The following is a 16,227-nucleotide window of genomic DNA, read 5'->3' as shown; positions in this document are numbered from 1 at the left end:
CACACACACACACACACACACACACACACACACACACACACACACGAGTGGATTTTGCTGTGGAGAAGTCCTTCAGGATGTGGAGATTTTAGGATTTTAGCTTTTTAAAAAGTAAATAAAAATCAAACAAATCACATGTTAAAAAGAATTCGCAACCTTTTCCATGAAGCTCCAAGCTGAGCTCAGGTTCCTCCTATTTCTTCTGATCATCCTTTACATGTTTCTGCAGCTTAACTGGATTCTACCTGTGCTAGGCAGTCAGACAGGAAAGGCACGCAGCTGTTTATATTAAAGTTCCACAGCTGAGTGTGTGTTGGAGCATAAATCAAGAAGGAAACCAAAGCAGCTGCCTGTAGACCTCAGAGACAGGATGGATGCTTCTTGTCTCTGAAGCATGGATGGATGCAGGACAAGCATCCATCCCTGACACCAACTGCAGCCGAGATAGAGCCAGATCTGAATCTGACTGAATGTCTCTGAAAACTTCTGAAGATGGTCGAGTACCAACATTCCCACCATCGTCAGGTTCCTAAAATAATGGCCCAAGTAATTTTTAGCTAAAAGAGATTTTTTCCCCCTTAAACTTTGAGAAAAAAAGAGGTGATTATTATTATTATTTATTTTTTTTTTTTACTTTGGCCATTATTTTATGAAAGTGACGATATGGAAAAAGTGAAATAGGCTGAAAATAAACTTTCTTTTACACGCATCTTAACATAATACTTAGTTCCAGTAATCTCTGTTGAAACCACATGTTTCAGAGGGAAACAGTCTATGCGCAGGTTGGACTGCAGGCTTTGCAGTGTGTGTGTGTAGGTTTGGCTCTAACCAGTGTGATGTCTCTGGAAGCTGCAGCTGCACTCATGTGGAGGCTGGGCTGACGGATGGAGCTGCTGCAGTCCAAGGCCCGGGCGAACGTCCCCACAGCTCTGAAACACACACACACACACACACACACACGCATTAGACCCTGACATCCTGCTCCACTGCTTCTGCGTACATTTCATCAATCAGCCACTAGAGGGAGCATTTGGCTGACGTACTGTAACTGACACCTGTAAGGGATTCCCCCAGAATCAAATAGTTTCTCTAGATGTAAACAAACCAAATAAGAGAAGCATAGAGATGATAAATTAAGCAGCAGTGCCCTGTTAGTCCTTCGGTTAAATACATATTCTGATATGACGGATGCCATCCTCTCTACATGTTCATTTGGATGTAGCAGTCTGATATGCACTAATTTACACTGACAGCTAATGCTACAGGCTAAACTCTGTCTCCAATTGATGGAAGTTTGCTTGGAAGTTGCCATGGCAACAGGTTCCATCTGCAGGGTGGCAGATGGTGGGGAAGTGTTACCTTGCAACAACAAGGAACTGGTCGATCTGGGCGTCCTTCAGCTGGTTGCTGGGATCCCAAACTTTAGTTTCCATCTTCTCCTGGACCCGGGTGTCAACTTCATCTGAGACACAGATGGACAAAAAGTTCAATGCTAACCATGACACCAAATCAGCTACAAGCGGCTTAAGGACAGGAAAGTCAATGTTTGAGAGTGTCCATCACAGGACATCTGTCCCAGAGAACCTGTGAGTAGATCTGAAAGGTGTGTGAGTGAGGAGGCCTAGCAACCTGACCCAGTCCTACCAGTTCTGTTAAGGAGAATGGGCCAGAACTCCAGTTAACTACTGAAAGAAGCTTGAGGAATGCTACCAACTGCTAAGAAATGGATGTCAACTTCTGAATTTAAACCAAAGTAAAAACATTCTGTCTCATTATTCTGGCATTTAAAAAAACAGAACAAATTTTAATAATCCTAACAGATTTAGAACAAGAAAAGCTTTAATCTGATGTTACATGAAAATATAAACATCTGTCTTTCATCTGTCTTTCACAGTGTTAAAGGAAACAAACCTTCAGTGAGTTTGTCAGGAATCTCTGCCTGGTATTTAGAGCCCACCCGGATCTCCCCCTGATCTGCCAGCAGCGTCTTCTGGACAGGGTCAAACACCAGCGAGTAGAAGAAACAGTCCTGGACAGGAGATGTTGAAGGGTTAAAGCTGCACGCACCAACTGACCTTAATCTCAAATTTTTTTTTTCAGAAAATGAGCAGCAGGAACACAGTGGCCCTGAGAAATCACCAAGCTCAGCCTTACTTCCTTCTCCAGATAACCAGCGAGGACGTCCGTTTCATTGAGGAGGGTGACGTTACATTTCCCCCTGCAGACAGAGAGCAGCAGCAGTAAAACATCCACCATGGAAGAAACTAAAATACAGCTTCAGAAAAATAAAATCCCCATCATTTTAAAACAGCTTCTGGGCGTTTGTTACTTTAAGAAAGAAATAAACTTAAAAAAAAAAAAAGAGTCTGATTCTCTCTGAACCTCAAACATAATTATAACATCTGTTCAGTATTTTAAAGCAGGACTCAGTTCTTTTACTTATAATCCATGATCAAAATCTGATTACACTTTTTTATAAAATCACAAATCACATTGTAATCATGGAGGGAAGAATCCAAAGTACAGTGTCAAAGCCAGCTCATACTGACAAGACAAAGAAACAGAGGTGTGCGTTTGGCCTAGTCAAAGTCTAGACTTCATACCACTTCAGATGCTGCAGTCTGATTTTAAGCATTTCGTTCAGACTTAAAACCCCTGCATGGACCAGAGCTCCTCAGTGGTGATGTTACAGACTCAGTATCAATTGTCACAAACTCTGGATTTGTGCTGCTAAGGGCAACACAATTAGTCATCTGGTTTTATTGGGGAATTAGCTTTTCTCAGAGGTAAAGGTTAGTTTGGACACATTTTTTTTCCTTTTATGAAATCATAATTTGAAAACTGCGTCCTGTATTTACACAGGTTATCTTTATAACCTATATAAACACTGAAAATTAATTTAATCGTCTAAAACATTTAAATGCAAAAAAAAAAGCATAAACGGAAGAAATCTGTAACAGTTTTATATAACTATAGTCTGCTGATAATTTTAAGATCAGTGATGTTAATCCAGATTATTTGTGCGCCTGAATGAAAAATGACAACCCAGCAAACTTTAACATTTACCAGTTAACAGAACCAAACGTTTCCAGTGAGGAGTTGTGTTGGATGCGTGTGTTTCTGATGAGAATGTGTTTCCCCTCAATGCTAAACTGCTGACTCCACATGAACACATACCGTATATGAGTGGCAGGTAGAGACTCAAACTGTCGAGACAGGAAGAGCTCCCTGTGTTTCAGCTGGTGCTTCTGCTGCTCAGACAGCGCCGGCTGCTTGGACTCCTCCTCAAACTCTCCTGCAGATAAACAACAGAATCAGATCAGATGATAGAGAACTGAAATACCTGCTCTGTTAAATAAAAACACTCATCTGCAGATTATACTGTAGAACATTAACAAGCAGTTTAATTCAAGAGCTAATGGGGTGGGTAATGTAAAGGTGAACTGCTAAATATCAGTTTTATCTGACACAAGCAGGCAGTTTTATCAAAGAGATTAAAATTTGTACAGAAAGGTTCTTCAACCTAGATTCTGAAATAATTTAACATAAATATTAAAAAATTAAAAATTCATGACTTGACATTTTGCCATGTTGGCCACCACTAACACCTCAGAGCCTCTAGTCCCAGTTAAAGTTATGGTAAAAACAACAGGAACATTTCTATTTCCCTGTCATCTAAAATGACCTAACAAGAAAAGGACCAGACAGACATCTAGTATACTTTACCCACTCTAAAAACATAGGTGCCTGCAAAACAATACCAAAAACTATATTTTAACTCAGTTCAAAAAGTAAAACTCACACAAATTCATTACAATCAGAGATGTCTTTCAGCTCTGCTAAAATATTTAGAGATGCACCGATTGCAGTTTTCTGGCTGATCACTGACCTTTGAAAAGCCTCACCTGCCGATTCTGATATGTTTGTCTGAAAAGTTGTTAAATATAGTGACAAAGTCTAAAGAAATTAGCTGCTTTCTTTTTTCAATCTCATCATGTGAGGGATCTATGCAAGTGTCATTTAAGAAAATGGATCATATGTTTTCAATGAATTACTAAATGAAATAAACTTTTCAATATTACAGCTGTTAATTATAAAAACTAGTAGTTCCAACATCAGAGTGTCAGATATTTCATACCCTGCCGCTTCACTTCTGCTGAACTTGTTGGGTTATAATAAATTATGTCTACCTTGCTTCATATTAATCATCAGTAGGATGTTTTGTAAAAGTTTACAGATTCAAGTGAAGAAGTAAGAGAACCAGAAGTAGTTCAGATACTTCCTGGTTTGTTCTGAGTCCTCCTAGAAAGTGAAACTGTGGACTTAGTCTCAATCATTCATCATCTCATGCAAGCTCACGACTGTTAAAAGACTCACTGGAAGTATTTCACAAGAACAAAATGCACAACTTATGTTTTTATCAATAAAAAACTCAACTACAGGCGGCTGTTTGTGTCTTTAGGTGAACTTGGCCACTAGACTGCGCATTTCTAATTTCAGCAGCAGGGTGAGTAATTTGTGGGAAACTGGAGGGGAGGGCTGATTTTGCTCAATCTCTGTGGACTCCGCCCCTGCACTCGGCCAAAGGAAACCCTGTCAGCGAGGGCATGACGGGGAGAAAGACACAGTAAGACACAGTGAGAAGGACAGTAACTCAGGCCACACCCCTTTTCCTCTTAACCTCTCAACCCCCGCCTCCCTTCTCCCTCCGTCCGACTGGTCCCTGCCAGATAAAGTGGGAGACCCTGTGTACCAAACCTGAGGCGCCCATCCCCCCCCCCAAAAAACATGTATCCTCTCCTCTCTCTCTCTCCCCACACACACACACACGCGCATGCACGCGCACACACACACTGCCAGAACCGAAGACATTAAGCAAGCGATAGGCACCTTAGTCGGATATAATCTCAAAGCAACACACACACACAGAACACACACCTTCCATAACGAGAAAAGAGAATAAGTAGGAATTAACTCTTTCTGTAGGCCTCAGTAAGCGTTCAGCGGCCTTTTGTTTTGCACAAAGAACTTGTGTGTGTGTGTGTGTGTACTGAAGGAGGAAGAGGAGGGAAGATGCAGTGAAAACAGCAATAAGCTAAAGCAATTAAGACAAACGAACAGTAGCAGAAAGACTGAAGGGCTGGAACCATTACAGAACCACAGCAGCCCAGAGCTGACCTGTTCACACTGGGAGAGTCCTGCTTACACTGTATGAGATTCAACGGTTTATACATGTAATAAAACATCAGCATGCTGACAGCTTACACTACATTTAATATTTAACACTGTTTCATGCAGACATACAGTGCCTATAAAAAGTATTCAACCCCTTTGGATGTTTTACATTTGGCTTTTTTGACAATTTTTTTTTTTTTTTTCTTGTTTTTCAAAAACCCCCAAAAACCTTTCATGAAAAAGTGAAAACTACGAAATAATGAAAATAAAATAAAAATATGTGAAAAAAAAGGACAAATAATTGCATAAATATTCACCTACTTCAAAGTGACAAGAAGCAATTAAAACATGTCCAGTCAGTTGGTGCTGGTAGTCTCACAATGAGTGGAATAGAGTTCACCTGAAAGCAGTGAGTTTGTCTTCAGTGATGTTAGTATAAAGAACCCAGCGAGGTCTAACGGTGGACTGGTGGTCACATGGTTCAAAACGAGCTCCTCTTCTTCACACTAAAACTTGGTCTATGGACAAATTTAGAAAAGTGCTGCACACAAAAAAATTCGGATGTATAAAGCCGTACATACATACATACCTGCACACCTTTCCTTTATACATCCCAATCTGTGGGAAATGGAGCGCAACTTTTTGCTATAAATACCCGAAGTCTGCCACCATGTCCAGTAATAACCATGGCAGTAATTATAATAATAACTATTATTTAACAGGTGCTTTCAGGGTATGTCAGGTCACCTCGCAAAAAAAAAAACAAAACAAAACAAAAAAAAATCCAAATTAAACAAAAGAAAATAAAGAGATCATACAAATGCCTGTTTGAAGAGCAAAGCGTTCAGCCGGGATTTAAAAACAGACTGCGTGTCAGAGAGTCCTTTAAATGGGGAATGTGGACGTTTATTCTAAATAGTGGAATCATGTGCATAAGTTGTACATTTACAGAATAGAGATGCTTTCTGTCCATATGGCGCATTCACAAAGCGGGAATGGCTTGACTGAAGGATGACTGCAGTTGCACCGTTAATGCTCAGCTCCTTGTTTAAGTTTTGCTCAGAGCTCCAGAATGATCAGTCTGGATTAATCTAAACGATAATAACCATCAACATTTCCCAGCAGATCAATATGATCTCTGAACACGCGTGCCCTAAAACTTCCATTGGTGATGTTCTTCATCAGAGCCACAATGCTCCACAATTATTGCGCACACCTTGCGCAGCTACTTATATAAGTGTGATTGTCTACACACCTGGATCACCTTAAAAATAATCAAACCTGTCTGGAGTTAATCTGCTGATCCAACCTTGTTTTCTTTTTCAGTCAGAATGAAATTACCCCATAGCTGCATTTCATGGGCTTCGGCACACAGACCTGTTATGCACATCTTTATGAGACAAACATAGAGGAAAAGTACTATTTACATTCGAGCGGTTTCCATGTCCTTTCATTTTTATTTTCTTTATTTTGTGTGCCTGTTATGCTATTGTCTGAAGATAAACGGTTCAGTTTCATTGTTTACGTTTAAACAATAAAATATTAAAATCGCGAAAAAAACATTGGGTTTGATGCTTCTTGGTCTAAATAACACTGAAGGTAGTCAGATTTCAGTGTATTTAGGTGAGTTTTGACCCTTTGTAGTTTGATATTGTTCACAGAAAAAGTTTGCGTGGCTGTCACATATTTTCACGGCAGATCAAAAGTTTGCGTATATTTACGCAAACTTTCACGCTGCATTCATCTTTATACGTGCTGACTTGCGAGTAAAATATGGCGCCGCACGTTTTTTGTGCGTACGCACGCTTTAGACATGAGGCTGATGAGCATCTTGACTGAGATCCACACTGACTGCAGCCAGAGGAGCAGCTACTGAATACTGACTGAAGGGGGCAGTATTTATCAAATCACTCATTTTATCATACATATTTTTGTCTTTGTTTTGTGGAAATCAGTTTTCAGTTTAACATTAAGAGTTTCTTTGGAACTTGTTTTGCCAAATTATGTTGATCATGTTTGACTTGTAAAAGCAATACAAAGGGTGAAACATCCAAAGGGGTGAATACGTTTCTAGGCGATGTATGTAGAACAGCATCACAGAGTGTGGCCCAAACATGATACATGTCACAACTGTCATGTTCACTTCTATTAGCTGGACTAGCCTGGTGCTGGTCAGAGGAACGTCGAGTTGTTCTCATTACCTGGAACATGTCTATGTATCTATAAGCCATGCTCTGCTTTTGTGAAAATATGAAAAAAACAAAAAAATAAAAAGAAGCTTAATCTCAGGAAGGGTTTGAATACTGTCACTAAACTGGAGAGCACCACAAACTGATCAGAAATTGTTCACTTTGTGAAGGAAGATATAACTGTAATCCATTCACACACATCTGGTTTGTTATCATTACTCTACCAGGTGAAGATCAGCGGTGATTTCCACTGTTCCTGTCACAATGATTGTTACTGAAAACAAAACAGAAAACACATCCCAGTTCCAAACCAGTAGGCTTTCACCTGGCTGTGTTGTTTGGGTTTGTAATGTTGCATCTCAGAAACCTGAACAAAGAGTCAAAAGCTGGAGGCGGGCTTATAGGGAACAAGAACCAATCAAATCACAGGGGTGCCGTGTTTAAAACACTTGAGTTTGATTCATTCATAGATCTAACATAAAACAAAAAAAGAACAGTAAAAACATTGAAAGTCAGCATGAAACAAGTCGGATTAGCACTGAAATCCCATGGTCTCTCTTCCTATTACTGATATTACCCATAAGGCATTGCACCTAAGTCTATGTGCTGATCCAAAAAACCTTTAATAAATGAAGCTGGCATCTGTTTGCAGGATTACTGTAATATTGTGATTTGTGTAGAGTACTTAAAATTTCTCCTTTCACTTCTCTACAAAACACTAAAATACAACAATTTTAAGACAGGAGGGTTGGATCAAATGTTTTCTGGGTGATGTCAAAGGGAGCGCACTAATTGGAGTTTTCTGGCCGATCATGATCTTTTACAAACTCTGACCTGCTGATTCCAATCTTGGCTGACACCAATTCCTTTAGTCTGAAAAGTAGCTAAACATAGCAACAAAGTCACTAAGTTGGCAACAGTGGGGCACTAGTTTAGAGTAGTTGTCTTTCCGATGCCAGAGTAAAATACAGGAGTTACTGGAACTGCATCTCACTAGACACCATGCATACTTCACAATAACAATGAAAAACTGATCTGAATGCAGCATCTTTAATTACCTCATAAAGAGACCTGAGTGTAGGAAATAGTGACAGCATCTTTTGTTTCAGTCAATAATCGCAGTAACAGAATGCTGCATCCTAAATGCACAGAGGAGTGTTATCACAGCTCCTTCCTCCCAGCTGCTGTTAGACTCCAGAACCATCACAGATCCAAACAAACTCATGAAGGGACACATTTTCTACATTTTTAAACTAACCTACTCAATTGCACATTCCTTTGGACTGGAGTTTTCTAGAGAGTATTTATGTTGAAATGTTGCCCTTACTATACAATATTTTGTTCTTTATTCTGTTTTATGTATTGCATATTCCTATCTCTGTGAATCTATTTTCTTTGACTGCCTGACACTTGTGCTGCAGCTGCACAGAAATTTCTGTTTTATTCTATTCACCTAGAAAGGTAAAGAAAGTGTTTGTTGGTTTTCATTCTCCTGAAGAAGGTTCTCATTGAGAGAAATCTAAATATGCAGAAATAAGAAGCTCTACAAAAATTAAAATTCAAAATGAGCAAAGAAAAGTGAAATGGTTGCATCATCACAAATCTGTGAGCTTTATGCTAGAGCGGCTGTATTAATACTGGGTTCCTGCGGATCTACAGGAGGACGGAGGCATCCTGCATCAGTCCAGTCAGCTGGAGGCTGGCATCAGCTACCTCTTCATTCAGCCGCTCTACAAGGACATGTCAAAGCAGCCAGAAGGCACAGGGAAGACACACAAAGGAATTAAGAGTCATTCTAATCAGTCACATCTCAGGCAACGCCACACACACATACACAAACACACACACTCACACCACTGTAGCGTCTCACTGTGGTGGCATCACAGAGAAACATGCCAACATGACTGCATCCATTTTGAGGTGTGTTGATCTGTGTTTTAATGTCTTTGTTAAGAGCACTGTTAGACCAGGAGGAGGAGGGGAGAGGGAGAAAGGTGGGCTATCGGGAGGAGGTCTGGGAGGGGTGTTTAATGAACGGGATCCATTTTTACCAGACTGCATGTCATTAGCACCACCCACTCTCCCTCCCTCCGTCTACCCTCTGATCAAACAAGGAGGAGATTGGACTGGATCAGGGTGGGGCAAACCAGGGAAAGAGCCTCAGCTGAGACAACAACAGTGGTTGCTACAAATGTGATTGTTGATTATTGGTGCATTTATTTGAACAGCATGCTTTCCTCTTGATGTCACCTGGTGAGCTCCTTAGTGTGTGATTGATATATTCTATTAACCTAGAAGTAAAAAACAGAAGAATGAATCTTATAAACCCCATTGTTAGATTATTAATCACCATTATTCTAATAATAATGCTCCCACAGGATAATCATGCACCATGATGATACTGAAAACTTGGACTAATGCACTTGGTTCTTCCCGCAATTTCAAAATTAAATTCATGAGAGTTTTATAAGAACATTCATATTGTGGTCAACTAAATAAGTTCTTCTTTGCCCGTCAGACTACATTGATTTGGGGATTATTTTCAGAGATGTTTCTATCTTTGGTGGAAGGAGTAGTGACTTTGCTCGTGCCTGTGAATAAGTGTAACTGTGTTGGTTTCAAACAACTCCCAGCCTGTCAGCCTCCATTTGACTGAAGGTAACTGGACTTTCAGTGTGTCTGCACTGCAGCATGCAGCCTGGCTGACCTGACCTGCTGCAAATGCCAAAAACAATCTGCACTCCAAGGCCCTGTTTACATGACAACAATTTCTGGTGAAAATGGAAGCATTTCGTTGTGTTTGTACTGTACATTTCCATGAAAATAACCAATGTTTTCTCTGACAACGGCACAGTGTCAGGACAGGTTCCAGAATGCATTGGTTCTAAATTGTACCGGTGTCCATTGTATATTCATAGTATGAAGCAAAACATAACGGCTTCCTACCGACAATACCAGAGTAATGTTTGTGCTTCTGACTTCAGACAGTGGCTTGAAAAATCAAAATGCGTGGCAGTGACCTCACTCACTAATATTTAACTGGAATGGAATCACTGTGTCTGGTTAATGACTGATAAGTTACCCAGTTAATGAACTTGCTGGGATACAGTAACAGATACCTGAGTCCTTTTCCAATAGAAAGCTATTTTATAGTTACTTAGTGAAATGCAGGCAGCAGCCATTTACAACAGGAAGTCAAGAAGTAACAGGGAAAATCCCAAATCACCAGATAGATTGATAATACATCCAACAGTTTAGTTCAGGAGTTGGACTTGAACAGGTCAGGGATCAGGAAAAAGGCAGCTAACACCTCTGCAGACCCCACACATCTTGGACACAAAGTTTAGATTTTTAGTTTCGTCCCCCAGGCTCATCTGATGAACACAATGAGCATCTTACAGTTTGAGTCTTCAGCTACTCTGTTCTTAAGCAATATAAGCACATTTGCACAACTTGCCTTTCTTTTCTTTATATATTTTAAAACAGATGCCTTAAAATCTGAACTTCCCTATAAATATCAAGCATAGCTTTCATTCCCATATTTACCTAATTTTTTAATACACCATTCATCACAGTTGACCAATTTCCTTTAAAAGAAGTCATTTTCTTTTCTGACAAGTTTCACTCCAAAATTAGAAATTGAAAAGAATCATGAACTCAAAAAGAACTTTGGACTAGGGTTGAACAATAAAACAATAGCAATATATACTGTGATAGACATGCGATTAATATTGATTGATGATACATCTGATGGAATACTCAATATATGAACTTTTCACTGCACTCTGATCTAGAACCACACAGCATTCTGGGGGATGGAGGCAGAGGAAAGACTTTAACTGCTCAACCTCCCAGAGCTAGCTAAGTTAGGAGGGTGGCATCAACTAACTAACTCACTCTGTGGTTACCTAGCAACAACGTATTGAGTAACTTTCACAGTGCAGACTGAGCCACTGTGCCTCATAACTGTTTAAAAATAAAAACAATGACTTGGAATAAAAACTGGATAAAACATGGGAGATCATGCCACCAGTCTGGAAGTTCTTCAGTTACTTAAAACAAACAAGCAAAACAAAAAACAACTAGTCAATAATTATCGATATTGACTTGTAAGAAATACGTTTTTCCACCATACTGTCCAGCTCTACTATCCAGCATATCTACCTCGCTGAAGCAGCCCAGAGTTCCTCTGACTCCCACCAATCACTGCTGCTGTATTCTGGTCAGCAGCACCTGCAGGTTGTTCATCCTCAGAGCAGAAGAAATGGAACGCCCTGTCTGTTATAGAACACTCATTCCTTGAGAAACTATACATTGTTCCAGATATAAAAAAAACCATTGTGTTTGTTACATAACACAAACCAGATGCATGATTCTGTCTCAGTACAGTAAGTTCATGTGATTGTCTGTATTTCCCTTCTTAATTAAACAACAAGCAGTTGACACATGAATCAGATGAATCCCACAGGCCAGGTGATGAATCCCCTGCAAAGAAAGGCGGCCATGTTGCGAGTGGAGGAACATTAACTTGAGAATAACTGGGTTCCAGCTAGAGTTCTTAATTTAACCCTGGAGCAGGCCTTGTTACAATTCACAACAGGAAAGCTGAAGAGGCGCTTTGAGGCTTTTGTGTGAAACACAAAGAGGAAGAGGCTCATTAAAGGCAGCCAGCCATATCATGCATACACTCCTGCTGTAGTGGAGGGCCTGGAGGAGGCAGAAGCTTGCTACTCACTTGCGTTGCTGTCTGCCAGAGTGTTGAGGTTGCCTGAGATGTCTCTCCTCCTGAACAGACACACCACCTTCGCCTCCACATTCCCATTGGCTGTCTGCAAACACAGAATGAGTGGTTCAGGTCGGAACTATCAGGAAGAATAAGTGTGCCTCTCCAAGCTTCTGTTCCCATCTTCAATCATTTTTACAATTCCTGGTTTCCCACCCAGAGAGGGACACATGAAAAGTTTCCCACCTAATTTGTATTTTCCTTATTTTACATGGCAAAATAAATGAATAAGGCTGCCATTAAATACATCTGTGGCTCAGTTTGACCCAGTGCAGCTTGGCTCCTTCTTACTTTCACTTTCTACCTGTAAATCAACCACTTCGTGCTAAAGCCACTGCTGTACTTTGTAATTAGGTATTTTGCTGATTCACAGCATAATATGCTTAAGAATTTTAGTGATGCACAATATATCGACACCAACACCAACGTTTAGGTATTGTTCTGACAAGTAAAACTGGGCCATTATTAACAACCAATGTTGATTTCCATCTTTTTGTTAATATTGGCCCAAAGTTTCACTTGGAGGGACCAATATGTCTAAATAATTTAAAACAAATGTCTGATCTGATCCCTGTTTGTTTGAGCTTTCTCTTGTGAAACATAAGCGACTATGACTCCAGAATAACTCCTGCTGGTCAATATTATTCATCAGTTTCTTTACACCAGACTAAAAGCAGGAAATAAAGAAAAATACTTTAAATGATCAGATATTAAAATAGAAGCAAAGGATCCCAAAGTTGAGATAGTGCAGTATTTGGTTACTGGATCTGCTTTTTCCAATTAGGGCAGAAAATGATAACCAATTACAGTATGACAATTTTATTGTCTTGTTTAGGGAAAAAACAATAAATAGAAAAACAATACGTTGAAGGTAATTCAAGACCTATTTAGAAAAAACCATGAAAGTTTTGCTAACCTTTACGGAAAAAACTGTTTACTATTATTATTGTTGCTAAAAGTAAGCGGTCTGTGTGCTTCCACTTGTCTGTCACTTGGAGAGACCAACACATTGTCAGCGTCACAAAGACACGCCCCTCTGCCTCCCCCCTTCAGCATTCCTCCTATGAAACAACACAGCAACGGCGTCTGGCAACGCAGAGATCCTCACCTTAATACTTCTTAAAATAAAAGTCAGATGAAGTGAAACATGACCGTTCAGACTGCAAACACTTTGAAAAAAGAAAATCGGATATGTATCTGATTTAGTTACACGTATGGAAGCGGCAAAAGTTGGATTCATTTTTGCTGTTCACACTACCGTGAAACAGTCGGCATTTGGACAAAAAAAAAAACAAACATGAATTTGGGGCTCCTTTGCCTGCTGTGTGACTGTAGCCTAAGAGCTGTTTTACAAACCAGCCAGATCACTCATCCTCTGTCCACACCATTAACAATGAAAAAGGTTTTCTGTTAATTGTTCTTTCTAGAACTGCTCCTGGTTCACCAGCTCAGCTGCTCTGTTTGGTGCCTCGACGTCTGTGAGACCATCAGCTGCTCTCCGGCAGCCAACAGTCTCCTGAGTTTACCTCCTCTGAAAGATTATCAAGCTGTTTCCACTAACCAAACCAAGTTTATGTTCAAGAGCATTTGGGCAAACAAGGCTTCTATTGACTTTTATGCACAGATGTAAAGACTGACTAATTTGGATGATTTTTTTCTGGAAATTAAGTATATAGTCATTTTCCATCTCATGTGGCATCAATATAGATATTTTGTAAATATCTGTATTTCACCCAGTCCTACTTTCATTGACAGGAATTAATTAAAATACAGGTGAGTAAGGTCTGATCTGACAGGTTAAAAGGATTCACCCAAATCAACCCAGACATGTTAGCTGGAGCAGGATGAACTATGAAAAGTTAAAATGACTGCAAAGATAATATTTCAACTCAGGCCTCAAGATTTAGAGCTCAGAAGAAGTTACATGTCAGATTACTGAAGACTTCTAATTATTTCTGGTGAATTAACAAGTTTTTCGGAAATAAATGACAATTAAAATGATAGAGCTGTGTGTGTGTGTGGTTAGAAAATAATGGCTACTATCTAAAAGCCAGTTTGCCCTGTGTGCAACAGAGAATTCTGAATTCATCACTGATGAGTGAGAACAAAGTTACATTGCCGATGTAAACCCCAATGATGAAAATTTGTTTCATAGCAGCAGTGCACTGATTGCACATTTCCAGCTGATCACCAATATTTAAAAAGCCTGACCTACCGATTCCAATTATGGCCAATGGCATTTCTTTCTAATCAGAAAAGTTGTTAAATATAGCAACTAAGTCACTAAGTCGGCCACAGTGGGATGATGGTCAACAGTGACCTGGTCTGTCTGTCAGTCTCTCTTAAAGCAGAGAAAAAGTCAAAAGTGGCTAATGTTCAGATTTTTGTGGAGGAAGATAAAATCAGCTTCTTGTGTATGGGTCGATTGTCCGTCACCCAAAATTAAGCAAATGGGAGTCAATTTATCGCTGCAACTTTTTTGAACAGAATTCAGAGTTTAACTGAAGAGTTTTCCTTTTACCCAGAATAGTTTCTATACTTTAACATAAAACAAATGTTTTCATTGACAAGTATTTCTACACAATAACCATGACACAATGTTTTCACGTTACATTACTTTCAATATGCACAGGAATAAACAAAAAATCTTGTTTAAAAATAACAACATCAGTAACTAATATTATGTTAGTTAAGGTTTAGTGAAAAATGTGTTCAAATGCAAACAGGGCTTTATACCCAACAGCAGAATTCAGGTACATCAGTACAATTCATTCTGAAAAACTGACCTACAGCCTTTAACCCAGTTCTTTGAATTCAGTAGCTTTTAGCTCTCATGGTGAACTCCACAACTGCTTTAGAGCAAGTGGCTTACATAAATGAGCTTAATCCTGTGACAGGGAATCTGCCCTGTGTCATATGTTGCTGTTGTTATGGCAGTGGTGTCTGAAGCAGTGCCCTGTCATTTGAACAGCCATAATTTACCACAGTTTGCAAGGTTTCAGAATAGGTTTAGGTTTAGCTGCTGGTAAGAGTTGAACACATTAAAAAGTACAAACATCAACTACCAACCTTGTTGAGCTCTTCTATTCTCCGGATCAGGTATGGGTTGCTGGAGGAGTTCTCAAAGTAAACGTAGTCTGAAACAACAAACAGAAGAAAAATGTTCAACCCATGACCCAGCCTCAAGGTTTTTCAAACAACACAGTCACTGCATAACCCAGAGATGCTCATATGCACAGATGACATGGGGGAATTGAGAATTTGATGTCCAACATGATGCTATAACTGCACTACTTCAAGGTGGTGGTGGTCACCCTCACAACTTGACCCCAGCTCAATGAGAAAATAGTGAGGTTCTTTTTTTATTCAAAACAGCAGTAGGCATCAGACTGAGGCTACTTTTTCTGTAAAACCATATTGTTCATAAATAATATTCTTTTTATTTTCCAGTGACTGGACAGATGATTCATTGTGTGGGGATTATGTTTGCTAAGAACCCAAAGAACAACAACAGGAGGAGTGAGTCAGTGACTCGATGTGATCTGCTGGGTTTGTTTAGATAGATTTTAATTGAGCTTACTATATAAAAGAATAGTGTTTTTGCCCTTCCGTGCAATGCACATGCGCAAAATTTCCATATGTATAAGTAACTTTATTGGATGTTACTATGGCAGTTTTCTGGCCGATCATCGATCTGTCTGACCTGCTGATTTTGGCCCATATCAATGTTTTGTCTGAAAGTGGCGAAATTGGTAACAGTAGGTGACTGCTGTTGACCCCGCTGGTGCAGATGTGCACCACAAAGAGAAAAGGGTTCTGTTCTGTTAACTTGAACCGTTCCAGACTTTGAGCCATAGAGGTCTGCTGTCACCTAAGGGTGGGAGGTCACATCTGTTCTTCCATGCATAAAGATGAAGACAAGAACGATTCAGTATGGATTAATGTCAAAATGCGATCTATGGTGAATGCATAGTCACATGCAGCAGGAGACGTGCTGTATCAAGTCAAGTTTATCTGTACAGTACATTTCAGCAACAAGGCAGTTCAAAGTGTTTTACACTGGAAAAACATAATACAGTA

The 16,227-nt window shown here is 39.7% G+C and overlaps 1 protein-coding gene across 2 annotated transcripts in view; it reads right to left on the bottom strand.

Annotated features, from left to right (window-relative positions):
• The window catches only part of mta2 (metastasis associated 1 family, member 2), a 37,536-nt gene that overhangs the window by 13,853 nt on the left and 7,456 nt on the right, over positions 1–16,227 (bottom strand). For both annotated transcript variants that reach the window (XM_015047183.1, XM_015047192.1), the window contains exons 2-8: positions 15,217–15,284; positions 12,100–12,193; positions 3,178–3,295; positions 2,155–2,218; positions 1,912–2,029; positions 1,360–1,462; positions 830–929 (exon numbers count right to left, since the gene is read on the bottom strand). In XM_015047183.1, the coding sequence (XP_014902669.1) occupies positions 830–929; positions 1,360–1,462; positions 1,912–2,029; positions 2,155–2,218; positions 3,178–3,295; positions 12,100–12,193; positions 15,217–15,284 (665 nt within the window). The remainder of the gene's footprint in view (positions 1–829; positions 930–1,359; positions 1,463–1,911; positions 2,030–2,154; positions 2,219–3,177; positions 3,296–12,099; positions 12,194–15,216; positions 15,285–16,227) is intronic.

This window comes from Poecilia latipinna, unplaced genomic scaffold (assembly GCF_001443285.1).
Source record: "Poecilia latipinna isolate Pla-1442-1.1 unplaced genomic scaffold, P_latipinna-1.0 Scaffold40, whole genome shotgun sequence".
Lineage (NCBI taxonomy): Eukaryota > Metazoa > Chordata > Actinopteri > Cyprinodontiformes > Poeciliidae > Poecilia > Poecilia latipinna.
This window is presented reverse-complemented; position numbering and strand designations above follow the sequence as displayed.